Source organism: Asterias amurensis, chromosome 6 (genome assembly GCF_032118995.1).
Source record: "Asterias amurensis chromosome 6, ASM3211899v1".
In the NCBI taxonomy this organism is placed as follows: domain Eukaryota; kingdom Metazoa; phylum Echinodermata; class Asteroidea; order Forcipulatida; family Asteriidae; genus Asterias; species Asterias amurensis.
Window position 1 is genome coordinate 22,710,990 of NC_092653.1, and position 17,265 is coordinate 22,728,254.

Here is a 17,265-nt window from a genome sequence, read left to right on the forward strand (position 1 = left end):
TTCGAACAGTGCACTCTAGTCGTCTTCAGTCCAGCCTTCTCCTGAAGATGAACAGAGTACTGTTCGACGAAACGTCGAGAACAAAACGGCTCTTTGATACCGCAAAGTTACTGTTCATATTAAACTCTTATTCCCGTAGTTCAGCTCGCTTCGGTTGTGTCCGAAATTTACTATTTTATCCGACAGTAGGCAGGCCTACAGACTTTGTAGAGGGATCGGCTGGCACCACCGGTGTGACCCTTCCAATTTTACAGAACGCAACCTCTTTAAGGGCGTTGCGAAATGGTCTATTTCTGACGGTGTAGATGAAGGGATTCAGGCAGGAATTCATGACTCCCATGATGACGCCTAAATGGTAGTAGGGATGGGTGAAGTCAACATCGACGCCGAGCATGAAGCAAAAGAACATGGTCTGGTTTGGACCCCAGCAGACGGCGTAGGTGATGACCACGAAGAGGAGAGTTCGCTGGAGCTCCTGGGACGCCTGGACCTGCCACAGTTTACGCCTGGCTGCTACTGCATCTGTTTAAAAGATAGGTTAGAAGGAGATGTCATTTTTTTCAGAGTAAAACCTAGACCAAATTTCATGGAGCTGCTTAAAGCCGATTTTGTGCTTACTGTGCGATTTCATAGCGATGGTTGCCGCAAGCGCACGAAAATGCATGCTAACCGTCAGGTACTTATTGCACGAAAATGAATGACGTCCCAACGCAATTCCAGGACCCAATTTCATTGAGCTGCTTACAAAATAATTTGCTTAGCATGATATTTCTTTCTTGATAAAAACAGGATTACCAACCAAATTACCATTTGAGGCATATTTCTTGTTACAGATATTCAGCTGTTGTTTGCTTATCCTGAAAATCACGTGGAAATTTGGTTGGTAATCCTGTTTTTATCAATGAGACAAAAAATGACATGCTGAGCAAATTTTTGTGCTTAGCAGCTCTATAAAATTGGGCCACGATGAGCAGACATTGTGCCATACACCTTCATTCAAATGTTTGTATGGGTGTTTAACGTCTCTTACGATATACGCAAAAGCTTGCCCGAATCAAGTGAAATAACAACTGTCTCTATAGTCTGGTGATGAATCCAACTTTAATTGGTAACTTGTGATCAAGCACGTCATTGTACCGGACAATATTCAAAACGAACACGCAAATGGCTTGTTCGGCGCTATGAAATTGGGCGCTAAAGCAGGGTTTGTCCTTAACTTTTTCAGTGACTGATCAACATGGCTCAATTTCATAGCTCTGCTAACCGCAAGCAAAGAATCGGTGCTTGCGAAAGCAGTGAGTTATGTGCTTACGTCAAGCATATTTAACGGGTAAGCAGGGAGTTTTGGCTTGTAGGCATTCTACGCTTACACGCAGCTAGCGCACAAATTCGGCGCTTGTACGTCAGCAGAGAATGGTGATCGTAATCGCAGACGGCGGTAAGCAGAGACATGAAACTGGGCCAAGGATCAGTTAGTTTTCTATTCACTGGTCCACCAGCCTTTTCTAGTCCATATTTCATATTGGGATGCTTTTCGACATTGAACTATCCAGCTGGACCACTTGGCGAGTGGTTCTCGTGTTTAAATGGCATTTTGGCCAGATGACATTGTTTATGGAGAATTTTGCGTATGTCTTCACCAAAGATACCAAAATGATAGTCTTACAACAACTAAAGGGAAGGTTTACGTTTGGAAATCACTCTCAAAATATTGGCAAAGTAAATTTTTTGGTTAGAAGCCTGCAGATGCATTCAAAAGTTATAAAGCAATTTCATATTTCGAACTAATGTGGTATATTTAAAAGATATCAGTGTTTTAATGCCCCCAAACTTGAATCTAAAAAACGTTACTGCAGTAACGCTTCTCATATTGTTAATTCCTAATAGGGATTATTCCACCTGTGTGGATATAAGATTCGCAACAGAGTGACGATATTATCTCACTATTTTACTGCATACATGTACAATCATCTACATTAGAATTAAAACAATCAAGCGGTTCCAAAACCAAAAGTATAATTTCCCTTAACAATAGGGGCCTGTTCGAAAAAAAACCTTACCTGTATGCTGCTGGGTGATTTTCTCAACTTGTTTCTTCAAGGACGAGATCATTTTCCACTGAACAGCAAACATGACTACCAGTGGTCCAACATAGTGCATGAGATACGGGTACACCCCCATGAAGACCTGCGACCCGAAGGTAGGCCAGCCGTGATACGTGCAACCAGTTTCTGGCACCAAAGAGAACACGGCGAAGAAATAGGAGAGCGAGCCAAATGCCTCTACCCATATGCAGAAGATGATAATGCCAATCTTCTTTGAAGTGAAGTAGGACTTGTACTTGAGGGGGTAGACAATAGCTACGAAGCGCTCGAGGTTGACTAAAACAAGGCTCCCTTCCGAGGCATGCATGCAAACCCATTGCATGTACTTGCTCACGTAGAACCGGCAGAGGAAATCGCCGAATGGACCGTGCATGGGTGGTGGGGTGGGAAAGAGGTTAACGGGTAGAGCCATTATGCAGACCATGATGTCCACCACGGAGAGGTGAACCAAGAGGTTGCTGGTTTTGTTGCGAAGCGCTCGGACTCGTGTCAGAACGATGCAGACCATCACGTTACCGATAATCCCTACCGTGCAGATGAGCGCGTAGGCGGTACGGACCGGCACGCTGTGTTCGATACCACCAACGGACCATCCGGTGTTCGACGTTGCGTCAGGTTCAGTCACCGAAGTGGTATAGTTATTCTCATCCATAGTTCGGACTTCAAAACCATAAAAACCACGCTACTGCGAGCTGCAATGATGATAAAATTGGGCACAAGCTCAACACCACCTTCAAAATTAACCTATATAGAAACACGATACTGCGAGTTGCAACGATGACGAAAATGGGCACAAGATCAAAACCACCGTTCAATTGAACCCGGAACCACACTACTGCGAGTTGCAATGATGATTTAAACAGGGCACAAGCTCAAATGAACCTGGAACCACGATAGTCCGAGTTGTAACGATGACGATATTAGGCACAAGTCTAACACCATATTTCAAATGAACCTGGAACCACGAGTCTGCGAGTTATAACGATGGCGAAATTGGGCACAACAACCAATATCTGCGAGTACGATTGTCCGAGTTTGTCTGGAGATGTAGTAGCTATTCTTCTCCTACATCAAATTTCCGAAAAAAAATCTTTTTATTTATAGGCACAAAAATCCTGTTAGAATTACTTCCACTTGATAGAGCATGACCATTAGGGAAATGCTTGCAGCATAGTTCTTATCAAACAGTTTCCAACACGACTTTTAGTGGCAATGCATGTGCAGCGTTCTGTGAGCCGAACTTCATAGTATTATATAAAGAGGGATGTAACTACTATCTCTGACTGATGATGACATTACAGCTACACTTATATGTTCAAAAATAGGTCAACTGTGTTTACGCTCTACAATGTCATGTTGCGATCAAATTGTGCGGATGGATATTATGCACTCATGTACAAGAAGAAACAAGTACGCAGTCATACCAAACATGTGGTGTTTGGGGAACATTTCAAAGGTCTGTATAGTCCTACGTTTGGTACAGACTCTGAAAAGTAAAGGCAATATAAACTTACGTGGTACAAAGTACGGCAGCTTTGGATGGTATAATGCATTTTGAGAAACATTTCACTGAGAAAAATATATCAGTTTTTATCCCGAAAATGTTGCATATGAGGAGCGTTACCGCAGTAACGTTGACATTTTAATTGCTTCGGCGATATCTCAAAAACGCAACTTTTAAATGAAATTTTCACAGATTAATTTTATTGAATACAATTACGTTTATATAGGATTAAAACAATAGAACGGTAAAAAAAGTATACTTTGCCTTCAAATGCTATTCTTTGTCAAACTGGTAACCAGTGTTACAGATCAGTCTACAGACCAGTAACAGATCAGTCTACAGACCAGTTACAGATCAGTCTACAGACCAGTTACAGATCAGTCTACAGACCAGTAACAGATCAGTCTACAGACCAGTTACAGATCAGTCTACAGACCAGTTACAGATCAGTATATAGCATAATCATGCTGAACCATTTGCAGTTTGTTAATCTGGGTTGTGTCAGGCAAGCTAACAAATTTTGTTACAACAATTTAACAAGCTTGTCACAAAGGCATTAATGGTTTTTTCCTGTAAAATCACGAGTTGAGTATTTACGGATATGCAGATATTCAAGAGATTATATAAAATGTATTATTAAAAAAATTAATAATAGTATAGCAGTTATACAAAAAATGTGGTGCTTGGCGTAGGCAATGAAGGAACAAACATTTATAAAAAAAAAACTGTGTGCGGGTTTTATACTACAAGAGGCGGCGCTATGGGGAATAGCGAGAATCGTGCACAGGACCTTGAAAACCTAACGGTTGCCGGATGACGTAGTTACATGCAAGGGGAAATGTGATCTAATGATCCAAGCGCGTCCAGTTCAAAATCCCAACTTCATATTTCAGTCCCTGTCCATTTGTTTAATTGACATTTTGATTTTGTTATTTTCCATTCAATGCCACTATATATGCACTGCGTGAATAAATTGAATGGTTTTGGCATTTAACTATTGCTTTAAGTGTATCAGTAGGACCTATTGTCATGGCATCCGCATATTGGATTGGTCGAGTGAGAAGGGGGCAGAAGAAGGGGACAGAAGAAGGGGACACACTACTTAAATCTTCCTATAATCACTCCATTCCTGGCATGGTTTTACAATTCAAAGTTGTGCGTTGCTGTTTTGTTTTTTTGTTTTTGTTTAATGCAAGTTTGCCACAAACAAGGCTAAAAGCCACTCTAGGTAAGGGGCTACAATAAAAAATTAGTTTAACATGAAAATAACTCTGGAGCTGAAGGCAGGAATTGATATTCCTCTTAAAACAGTCCAGATTGTAGGATGGGGAAACGTCCACTAGGCAAGGAGTTCCAAAGAGAGGCAGTATGTGGAATAAAGCTGTTGAAATGACTTTTTATTCTACATCTCAACCAATCGATTAGCCTTGCTTGGTTCAACGTCAGGCCATTAGCTTTCTGCTGTTGCATTTTGAACAAAATTTCCTCAATTAAATTCCTCGACTCTACGCTCTAACATGTGTCATTTATAACCCTGAACTACATCATGGATCACCATCGCAATGTGAAGAGCAGAAAAATAACAGATTAACCTTGAAGGGTGCTTTCTCATTTAACACACACGTTTTCCGGCATCGATCTCCGCTTTACCAATAGCACGGGCAACCTTCGATATATCCCAGGTAGTTGAAATCACACATCAACACTAAATCCATTGACTGCCACTAAGGCGAGTCTATCGCACAGCACAAGCCTATTCCTACTTGTGTATAAATTTATTTTTATTTTGTTTATATTTTTTTTAAAAGATACACCAAGTGAGAAGGCTGGTCTTTGACATTTACCAATAGTGTCCAAAGCTTTTAAGGCACTGGACACTTTTGGTAATCGTCAACAGTATTCTCACTAGGTGTATCCTAACATACGCATAGTATAAAAAACCTGTGAAAATTCGTGGTCACATAAGTTTCAATAATGAAAGAGAAACCGCCCTTATTGCAAGTTGCGTGCTTTCAGATGCATGATAAATGGTTTCAGGCATGACGTTTTTAAATATTTGAGTCAGGAAAGACTTTTTAATGAAGAAAAAAAACCTACGTCACTTCAGAGGGAGCCGTTTCTCACAATGTGTTATACTATCGTTACCAAGTCAGTTTGTATGTAAACTTGTTTTGAGTAATTACAAATACATGTAGTACCCAGTGCCTGTCTTCGATGACAATATTACTAAGCGTCGACCTTATGAGTTTCCCGCAAGAAAAACGTCTGTTCGACATGTTAACATTTCTTTTTCATAATATGTACACTTGATGTATTAATTTATTCTGAACATCACCTTGATTTTACCTTTTGTTTATTTCCCGGGGCATAAACTGTTATCAAGTTTTTTATAAATCATGACAAAAGACATACAGGGAGGGTTGTCAAGTGAATGTTTGTATGGCTGTTCAAATTGCTTTTTCCTTCTACGTTTTCTTGACTTTGCCTTCCATTTCATTTCCCGAACAAACAACAAATATCAAAATTGCTTTCTAGGGCAGAAATTCCAAAACTGTAACCAAGTTTTTAGATTTAATGAAATCACGACAAAATAAATGTTTGTATGACCGTTAAAATTGCTTTTTCCTTCTACGTTTTTATTTTTGGAACAGAGCCATAAAATGAAACCAACAAGGTTGACCTGTTTTTGATTTCAATTAAAAGCATTCGTGCTTTCTTTTACTGGAAGAAATATGAAGATCGGTTTTGAGAAGAGGAAAGATTTGGTACAAACTGCAATCAATACAAAAGAAAAACACGATTGTTTTACGAATATGTACAAATGTTATTTTTATGATTTACAAACGCAGAAGACTATTGTTTTTAATTCTGTATATTTATAATCATCTTAATTGAAACTTTATTTCAATAAATTTTTAATAATAATTACCAGTTCTTAAGGCATTTCACAATCATCTATGCGCTTTACATTAGTGCCCTGGTCATTGGGCCAGTAACATCCCTTTAATCTTTCTCAGCTCCCTGGGGAGTATACAGCCCCGAGCTGACGTGGGCGTCCGAAGGCTTTTTCGTTCACAATATCAACCCCTACCCTCGCAGGTCTCCATTTATACCCCTTGGTGAAGAGAAGCAATTATAGTAAAGTATCTTGCTCACACAAGTGTATCGAGCGGGATTCGAACCCACACTCTGGTGACTTAACCAACAGAACTTGAATTTATAACATGATCAGCAATGAGATACTTTACAACGCTAGGTGGCAGCAGACATGGCAAGTTAATTTCCATAGACCTTATCGCAAATACCAATGCGCAAGCGCAGACTGTTGAATGAGGTGCATTGTGGGATAGATATGAATCAAATTTTGCTACCAGCAAGACCACAATGCACCTAATTCCAAGCTTTACGCGCGCGCCCCAGTATTTGCGAAAAGGTCTATTGTTCAGGTAGTTCTGACCACGTGCACATTTGCCATAGCAATTCATGTACCTGATAAATATTCCAGTTGTCTATTTATGCGTTTAAATACTAACTACATGTATGCCATCCTACAATTGCAATCACAAGGAGAATGTATCTACTTAGTACAAACATTTACATATTTATAAGTCTGGGCACAGTTGTGTAACCATGCACAACGTGTACACTTGAATGGTTTCAAATGGTTGAAATTGAATGGTTTCAAACGGTTGAACAACTTACTTAAACACTGTACAAACAGTAGAAGGGTTACCTTTTCAGTCACAAACCAGCAGGACAAAATACTCCATGCACAACTCTATGGTTACATTTAAACATTGTACTTACATTTACAGACATGTCACATACATGTCACATGGTCAACTTGAAATGGTATAGGTTTAATTGTGTGGCTTCGAACATTATTCTTATAATTACCAAATTAACACTAACCATTACTTTTAGGTGCTTTTAGACTTAATAGTATTAAAGAGTGTTATATCTTGGGCGTTTCTGAAACATCCTTTACTCCTATGGAGTAAGCAGCCCAAGTCAAATACTCCTAACCAGAAAACGGTTTTAAAAACCTGGATGGATGGACTGGATTTACAAAGGATTGACTAATATGATGTGAATTAATTTACTTCACACAAAAATAACATCTGTGACGACAAAAGGTACGACAATCTAGAAGACGGTGCATTCTGGCTGACTCATAGTTATGTTTTTGGAGGATGTAGTTAATTCGTTAAATTTTTTGGCGGTGGTCTAGATGATAATTAACGTTGATGTAGAAAACTTGTTTGATGAACTGGTCAGAAAAGGTGATTTGTGGTTGGAGAGGCATGCTGGGAAACAAGTTTAAATAAAAGGCTTTAATAGTAAGAGGCAAGACGAGGTTTGGGGTGGTTGATGGAAAAAAAAAATGAAAATGATGGAGGGTATTTGAATATTAATACAAATTGTGTTACGGTAGAAAAAAAAGTAATTAACGAGTTAGAATAAGAACAGCATATTGGGATTTTTGAGATATTATGCGCTAGCAGTGAAAAAATCCTTAACAAACTGTTTTATTATTTAGAAAAAAATTAAAAATAAAAGAAAGCATGACTCCTCAGGTGCAGTATGCTAAGAGGTGTGGCAGGTAAGCAGCATGAGTCAAATACTCCTTTGGAGTTTGCAGCACCGGCTAAAAATGGGCTCATATGTTGCTGATTATTCACGATGAGAAGTAATGAGTCTTGCCCAAGGACACAAAAGTCTTACTGGGAGCTGAACACATGCCAATGCATTACAGGATTGCTCCATTAATGAAGTAGGCCTAACATCCTTTTCGTCTAGCAACTCACACCGGTTATCTCCATGTAATTCCTTTCCTTAACACTGGACTTGATTGGATTGGCTGCTGACTGCCCCAGGCAGATTAACTGCTCTCTCATTAAGTTTAACGACCAAAGTAATTCAATGTAAACATACTCACTCATGGAAAAGAATATATACTTTACGAGTTTTTGAGGCAAAACTAACACATTCTTCTTGAGGAGCTTTCATGTAAAGGACTCAGCTTTCAGAGTCCACAACACTGCGTTATACTGCTCACATAACACAGTTACTGTTGCTAGTTGACTGTTGTCTTAACTGATAGCTTGTATTTAAATGTCAATGTAGAATTTGTTTATAAAACATCTTATAATTTTGAAGCACCTTGTAGACAGTAGATGCTATGCCGATCAAATGAAAAAAAAATTGTTTTATTGTAGACTGTAGACACTGGGCCGATCAAATGACACATTGTTCAATGTTCGTGCAGACTGCAAACGCGCGCCCACCAATGAAATGACACAATGTGTAATTTACTGTAGAATGTAGACGCTGGGCCGATCAAATGACACAATATAACAGTTGATTGTAGACGCTCGACCAATCAAATGACACAATATAATTGTAGACTGGTGCCCAAACAACACAATATATGTCCTGAAGACACATACATGGCCTCATCAATCAAGTAATGATGAAAGTAATTGGTGAAAAGATCCTTGGCAAAGTGGCAAACTTACTCAGAGTAACTTCACGGCTCCGCTCTTTGCGATGTGTACAATCTTGAGTGCTCTCATCACCTTCGGAGGAAAGGAAAAAGTCGTTTTAGAGAATTGGAGACAGTGCTTTCGTTATATATAAGAACTAGAGTGCGCACGGGTGATGCTCCGTGCACAAACGTGACGGGACCGCAAGGAGACACGTGCGCGCCATTCTGTACACGCGTTGAATATGAAACACACGTTGGAGTTTGTGTTTATTAAACGCTACGCGATGCTGTTTTGTTCAACTTACAAAACGGCCGCACAAACACACACATGTGGGATGCCAGTTTTGTCAACTTAGAAAACGGCCGCCTGCGTGCATGCCGGGGCGCGTATATAGGCCAGTGCGCCCTCTATTTCTTATACAGTATATAACTCTATGGCTTTCGCCAACCTGCACCTGCCCTATGGAATAAGCTCTTCAGGAACGTCCACATAACTAGGTCACTTGCTGACATGTGGCTGGATTCCCTACGTGACGTTGTCACTACTTAATACATCCATGAGCGATTTCAGAGAACAATTGTTATGGGACAGGGTCTGCTAAAGGAATGACAAAAATGTGTTCCTTCTGTTGTCAAATTCACTCATGATTATATATCATGTATTAAACACATGTGACGTCACGTAGGGAATCCAGCCATATGTCAGCAAGTGGCCTATTTATGTACCGTTCCTGAAGACTAATTATTTTTAAAGAAAATGAATCATTTACAAAATACATATGGAATGTACAAAATTATTGTATAAGGATTACAAGGTTTAACTTAAAAGCATCTTAACAGAGAAAGACTAAGAAAAGGGCATTAACTTTGCTTTCTCTTAGAGGGAAGGTACACGTTTGGTAATTACTCAAAACAAATATAGCTTAAAAACCGACTTGGTAACTAGCATTGGAGAGCTGATGATAGTATAAAACATTGTGGGAAACGACTCCCTCTGAAGTAACTTAGTTTTTGAGAAAGATTTAATTTCTCACTAAAATAATAAGACATCTAGCTAGAAGTCTTTTATTCTTATCTGAAAGCACACAAAAACGTCCAACAAGGGCGTTTTTTCTTTCATCATTTTCTCGCAACTTCGAAGACCAATTGAGCCCAAATTTGATTTTATGGTTATAATTGGATTATACACCAAGTGAGAAGACTGGTCTTTGACAATTACCAAACGTGTACCTTTCTTTTAAAGACAGTGGTCCGGTGAGTATAAGAACCATAAAGAACAGTTTCTCACCTTTAGCTTTGCTTCTCCTGTTGCCCCTGTGATTCTCAAACCCTTCTTGGTCATTTCTTGGATTGTAAGAGGTTCTTTGTTTCTCTGGGTTTTGAAATGCTCAAACAGACTTCTGTAAACCTGGAAACACAAGCACAATGTCAAGTTTTATCAAATCTAAAACTATTTTCAGACTTCTTCAGGCAAATTGAAGAAAATTACTTGTTATTGCCATAAACTAGCAGCCTTGAACTTTATTCTGAATACTCACTGTATTTACATCCGTTAGTTTAACTCTTCCTTTCACGAGTGGAGATACTGACTCAAATTCATCCTCTGAAATTTCTGTAAAACCAGAATTTCTAGCTCTCTTTTCTGCGAAAAGGTAAGAAAAATAAACTTAAAAACATTTTGAAAACAATACATTTCATGTACTTAAATAAAAGTTACATGCACATAGTTTCATTTGTGATTTACAAAGAAAAATTTACACAATGGGGTATTACCGTAATACCGTTACTAGTCAATTGAAAAACAACAGACCATCGGGCTTGTAAGGTCATGATTTTTAATTGCCCAATGCTTTTAGTAGTGGCTTTGAGCCTGAGGTCCAGTGTTAAAGGCAGTGGACACTATTGGTAATTACTAAAAATAATTATTATCATAAAACCTTACTTGGTAACGAATAATGGGGAGAGGTTGATAGTATAAACATTGTGAGAAACAGCTCCCTCGGAAGTAACGTATTTTACGAGAAGGAAGTAATTTTCCACAAATTTGACTTTGAGACCTCAGATTTAGAATTTGAGGTTAGAATTCGAAACAGAGCATTTTAAAGCACCCAACTTCGTGTGACAAGGGTGTTTTTTCTTTCATTATTATCTTGCAACTTCAACGACCGATTGAGCTCAAATTTTCACAGGTTTGTTATTTTATGCACATGTTGACATGGTTGAGATACACCAAGTGAGAAGACTGGTCTTTGACAATTACCAATAGTGTCCGGTGTCTTTAAGTTTGAGCCCTGGATTTGGGTTTTAAAAATCATTAGACTTGAGTTTCCCTTACCAGCTTGGGTTATGTGGGTTGGTTCTTGGACGGTGCAGTGAGAGGTTCTTTGTTCTCTTCCAGAAGATTCCTTCAAAGAAAAAAAAGAAGGGAAAAAAAAAGGGAGATAAAGTTATTTTATTGATTCGATAACTACCAATCCTGTAATTTTGCCTTTCCCTCAGTGCATTACACCACCAGTTAGAAACTGGACTATTAAGAACTTGTTTTAAATATCTCTGTGTGTGAATTTAGTAAAAAACCCATTGTCCTTGACTTCTTAGAAAATTACTGGAAGTTTGAGTGGCCAGGGCAAGGTTGTTTACCCACTGGAGTTTTTGCAACATAGACTGGTCCACTGTCTCCAGCTGGAATTCTGCATTTCATACACAAACAAGCCTTAAGCAGTCATGTGGTAATACTATTGTATTACACATCAAAGTCTTATATAGCGCCAAATCTACCAAACAAGGTACTCAAGGCGCTGAGTATATATACAAACTTTCAGAAAGATAGGTTATTGCAGTGATGAATTCTGAGACCCAATTATTTAGCACCTTATAAGGGTTTACAAGGTTCTACGGCGCATACAGCAGCCACAGCCAGGAACACCGGGACGAACCCCTTCTCTTTTCGATAAGTGCACTGGGTTCTTTTACATGCGTTACACAACACATGGGACCAACTGCTTTACGTCCCATCCGCACTAGTGCAAATAATCATGGGTCTCTCCCTGGAAATACATTCTTTAGACCATCTGGAAGACTGTGGGATTGTTAGTTTATAGTGTATTGAAATAAAGAATGCCAGTTCTTCCTTTCTAGTGCAGCCTTCATGATTGAAGATAGTTGCACTGCCAGACACCAGGACGAACCCTCTCTTTGCGTTAAAGGAACACGTTGCCTTGGATCGGTCGAGTTGGTCTTTGAAAAGCGTTTGTAACCGTTTTTTATAAAATGCATATGGGTAGAAAGATGTTGTAAAAGTAGAATACAATGATCCACACAAACATGCCTCGAAATTGCGTGGTTTTCCTTTTACCTCGTCGACTAACACGTCGGCCATTTATGGGGGTCAAAATTTTGACCCCCATAAATGGCCGACCATGTTAGTTCGCACAGTAGAAGGAAAACCACGCAATTTCGAGGCAAACTTGTGTGGATCATTGTATTCTACTTTTAAAACATCTTTCCAACCATATGCATTTTATAAAAAACGGTTACAAACGCTTTTGTTTTGACCAACTCGTCCGATCCAAGGCAACGTGTTCCTTTAAGTGTGTACTGGGGTCTTTAAAGGCACTGTACACGTTTGTTTCAAAGACTAGTCTTCTCACTTGGTGTATCCCATCATAAGCATAAAATAACAAGCCTGTGAAAATTTGGGCTTAATCGGTCATCGAAGTTGTGAGAAAATGATGGAAGAAAAAACACCCTTGTTGGACGAATTTGTGTGCTTTCAGATAGGAGTAAAAGACTTCTAGCTAGAAGTCTTTTATTATTTTAGTGAGAAATAACCTCTTTCTCAAAAACTACATTACTTTAGAGGGAATCGTTTCCCACAATGTTTTATGCTATCAACAGCTCTCCAATGCTCGTTACCAAGTCAGTTTTTAAGTTAATATTTGTTTTGAGTAATTACCAAACGTGTACCTTCCCTTTAACATGCATTGATATAACAACACACGGAACCTACCGCTTTACGTCCTGTACGAAGGGCGAAGCAATGGTTAAGTAAATTGCTTAAGGACACTGGACACTACTGGTAATCACTGTTAGCATAGAAACTTACTTGGTAACAAGCAATGGAGAGCTGTTGGAAAGTATAAAACATTGTGAGAAACGGCTCCCTTTTCTTTTGGAGAAAGAAGTACATTGTACTTTTTCACAAATTTAATTTTGAGACCTCAGATTTAGAATTTGAGGTCTCAAAATCAAGCATCTGAAAGCACTCAACTTCGTGTGACAATTGAGTTCAAAGTTTCACAGGTTCGTTATTTTGTGCATTGAGATATATCAAGTGAGAAGACTGGTCTTTTTGACAATTAACAAAGGTGTCCAGTGTCTTTAAGGACTTAAGTGGGACTCCAAACCATACTCTGCTGATCAGATACACCAGAGCTTGAGTTTGGTGCTCTTCACCGCTCAGCCATCCAACCCCCATGGGTCAAATGGCAGGGTTTTATTATAATGTCCCAAATGGACTCTTGAGCATTTGAGGATTGAAATTCTTCTTACCTGTTCTGAGCTGTGACGTGTCTCTTGTTTCCCGCTTGTGTCATTGTGGTCTCCCTGCTCACTGGTACTCCTTAACCCAAGAACTGCCTCAACCGCCGCTTCCTGCTCACTGCTGTCTGAAATCTAATGTCAAATATTTTAGACTTTATATTGGTACACAAGTTTAGGGGTTAAACAAAAACAAATTGACTACAGCGAGATTTAAACCAACGACCTCTGGATCAATGTGTCAACGCTTTACCAACTGAGCTATCTTGCTCTATGTTGGCGGGCTCCCTACAGCATCAACGGCCGATTCCTGATCACTGCTGTCTGAAATCTAATGGTATTGTTTATTCATAGCTGGAAGGAATTTCCCTCTCTTCACACTTTGCATTGTAAAAACTACTATTTAACAAAAAAATTATGATTTGGATTAAATGAGACATACAAAATTTGGGGTTGACCAAAAAGAAATTACTATAGAGTGGGATTACTGCTGTGTAGCTTGGTATCACACCCAAGTTTACGACAACTTACGTAGGTAGCTCAGAGTGTCGTTGTGGCAGGAGAGTCTGTTTCCCTGGAGATTCAGTCCCCAATGCAGTGAGCTGTGCACAGACATCTTCTGATAGCACCCTCTTCTGAATCATCCTCCTTAAAGGCAGTGGACACTATTGGTAATCGCTCAAAATAATTATTAACATAAAACCTTTCGAGTAATGGGGAGAGGCTGAAGTCCCTTAGTTTTCGAGAAAGAATTAAATTTCCAAGAATTTGATTTTGAGACCTCAGATTAAGAACTTGAGGTCTCGAAATCAACCAACTAAACGCACAAAACTTTGTGTAACAAGGGTGTTTTTTTTCTTTCATTATTATCTTGAAAGTTCGATGACCGATGAGCTCAAATTTTTACAGGTTTGTTATTTTATGCATATGTTGAGAATGATACACCAACAGTGAAGGCTAGTCTTTGACAATTACCAATAGTGTCCACTGCCTTTAAGGCTGTGTTAATTTCCCATATGGGGAACACGGGGGCCAGATTTCCCTATGACACCGGCATGTTAATCAGGAAGTTGTTGGCTCAAATTTGCCCATGCAGTGTCCATTGATATAGGTATAGCAGGATTTGGGAATTTTTGTGCAAGTCTTTAACAAAGTTATCAATTCATTTTCAGAATAATTATACTGTTATACATTTTTGTTTGGCTTTCTACCCTTACCTGAGCTTGTGGTGCATTTTCTTGAAGAGCTTTGATGGCTGTGCAGGCCGTCTGTAATTGTGTCTTGAAGTACGTTGCCATCTCAGATTGCATTGCTTTAATGCCCTCTGCATCCTGCACCAGACTATTATATTCTTTCTTAACTCGCTGGAGTCTTTGCATCATCTCACAGGGATTGAGCTGTTGAAAAATATGACATAGTTTCATGGTTTCCTGTGTTGTTTGAACTGTTAATTATTTTCAGCAGGATTGAACGATAATTGTTAGACTCAAACTCAATTATTTACAAATATTCTTTTGAGATAAAGATGTGGAATTAAAAAAAAACAAGACCATCAAACTTGTCCTGTCTTGAGTTTACTGGCTCAACACTGAAATCAATGGCCTCAAACCGGTGGGCGACTGTACAATTTGAGCCTTATGGAAAGTAATTATGGACTAGTTAAATGTATTTATACAACTGTATGTGTTGCTTAGTTTGTAGAACACCAGAATATAAATCAGGATATGGCAGGTTCAAATCCCTCTCTGGCTGGGTTAATCTTTAATTCTGTCTTCACTCAAAATATATTTTATTTTCAGTGTGTCTTCATTTTCAGTTTGTTTGTCCTCAGCTAACTACTGAACCAATCCTGTTCTTTTTTTTTAATGTAACCATAAATACCTGATTGTTTGATCCAAGTTGTTCTCGGAACTCATCCTCCAATTTTCTGGACATGTACTCCAAATCAGACTCTGCCTTGCGGAACTATATAGAAATACACTGTGCAATTTAATGATATGTAAAGTTGTAACAAACGCATTAAAATGTAGCTTCAAAGTTCAAATCATCTAAAAATAACAGTATGATGAACAATAGTTGGGATAATTTTATCCGCCCTTAGGGTTAGGCTTAGCTTAGCCTTAATTAATAACTCCAAAACCACTGTTTTTTTTTCTCACCTGAGAAGAAGGGTTACCACATATATACATCCAGGAAAAAAGAGAGAAGAATAAAAGCCAAGTAAAGGCCTATATATAATTAAAATTAAACTAAAATGGGGGTGGGGGTGTGAATTGATGGATTGATTGTATGGTTTTGTATTTGTACTTTGTATCCTCTGCTTACCAGTTATCACGCTATTATGCCTTTTTCTTTGAATTGGGAAAAAAATACTGATGCCATATATCAACCGATGCCCTAATTATCTTCATTTGTTAATACGAAGTATGCAAACATGTATTAAAACTTGATGGACATTGAAATGTTCACACCACACACCGATCTTGGATGACTTCAACTGGCCCCATTTGTTTTGAGTTTTTCCTGTTTTCACGGCAAATGAGAAAGTATGGTTTCCCGGTGAAGCCATACATGGAAGAAACATCTGCAGTGACTACAAGTGTTCTTTGAGACTCTGTGTATGACTGTATAGCCAGCAGTTGCCTTCATTTTATTCAAAATATTTTTTTATTAAATTTTTAAAATTACCATGGTAACTTGCAAAAAAATAAAAAAAATATAAAAAGTGTGAATAATTACTGGCTTCAAAATCTGATTTCTATTTATTTTTTTTCTATTTTTTTTCTTAATATTTATAATAAAGCGTATAAATAAACAGTGATAATTGAATCAACCAGCTGATGTTTAAATTTTAATATAAATAATAGTATTGATACGAGGGTGACAAAATAAAAATCTCCAAAAATATTAGAAAATGATATAAGGCACAGTCTTCTTAAAGCCTCGGTATTTTTTTTTAAGAATGCTCAGCAAAACATTCAGTCACATGATTTTGATCATCATGAATTGTGAATTGAAATAGCGTTTGATGAAACTTTTTCGGTGGGCAAATATTTTTATATGCCCTCAACATTATGACATATTTTGTGTACCTTGTAGAAATGCCTTAAATACCAAACTTTTTGCATTTACAAGTGCAAATGACCAGTGGAGCCTTACGTGTTTCTAAGTTTTGGTCAAAGAAGAGGAGACTCTTTGCTTGGCGAATAAAACCACACAATTTTTATCTTGGGACTGTTTACATCACGCACAGAGAGGTAAAAGATTTGCCACGATATTAGGGACACCTCGAAAACAGGACCTCCTACGATACATGTAACATTGTAAGCTTGTATTTTGTAATTTTTCACAAACTTGAAACTGAATTGGACTTACCAACACTTCCACTTTGTCCACTGTGTTCTCCATGTCACGGCCAAGTTTGTCGGTATCAAAGTCAAGCTGGCCCGGCTGTTGGTTATGGCTAATTTTGTCCATTCTTTCAAGTGTCAAATTCATTCAATCAAGTCCCCAAATATCAACTAATTTTGTGTCCTTTTAGTTTTACAATTACGCCGTCTGAAATTTAGCGGGGCTCACAAACAGCGCCCTCTCTCAAAGCAAAAGAAATAATGTTTTGCTAAAAAAAA

General features: G+C 38.4%; 2 protein-coding genes across 3 annotated transcripts; both read right to left on the reverse strand.

Annotated features, from left to right (window-relative positions):
- Positions 1-175: 175 nt before the first annotated feature.
- LOC139938721 (allatostatin-A receptor-like) lies at positions 176-2,758 on the reverse strand. Its single transcript, XM_071934338.1, has 2 exons — positions 2,061-2,758; positions 176-522 (listed from the first exon to the last, which is right to left on the reverse strand). The coding sequence occupies exons 1-2, from the start codon at positions 2,755-2,757 to the stop codon at positions 176-178; spliced, it is 1,044 nt and encodes a 347-aa protein (XP_071790439.1). The 5' UTR covers position 2,758.
- Positions 2,759-6,223: 3,465 nt separating this feature from the next.
- Positions 6,224-17,204, reverse strand: LOC139939008 (SKA complex subunit 2-like). 2 transcript variants are annotated; one of them, XM_071934714.1, is made up of 9 exons: positions 17,012-17,204; positions 15,518-15,601; positions 14,854-15,033; positions 13,649-13,771; positions 11,433-11,502; positions 10,636-10,739; positions 10,386-10,505; positions 9,129-9,188; positions 6,224-7,916 (listed from the first exon to the last, which is right to left on the reverse strand). In XM_071934714.1, exons 1-8 carry the CDS (start codon positions 17,132-17,134, stop codon positions 9,129-9,131), a joined length of 864 nt encoding a protein of 287 aa, XP_071790815.1. In that variant the 5' UTR covers positions 17,135-17,204; the 3' UTR covers positions 6,224-7,916. The 2 variants fall into 2 exon arrangements, with proteins under 2 accessions (XP_071790815.1, XP_071790816.1); XM_071934715.1 differs by having other exon boundaries at positions 6,224-9,188; positions 15,518-15,616.
- Between the last annotated feature and the right edge of the window lie 61 nt (positions 17,205-17,265).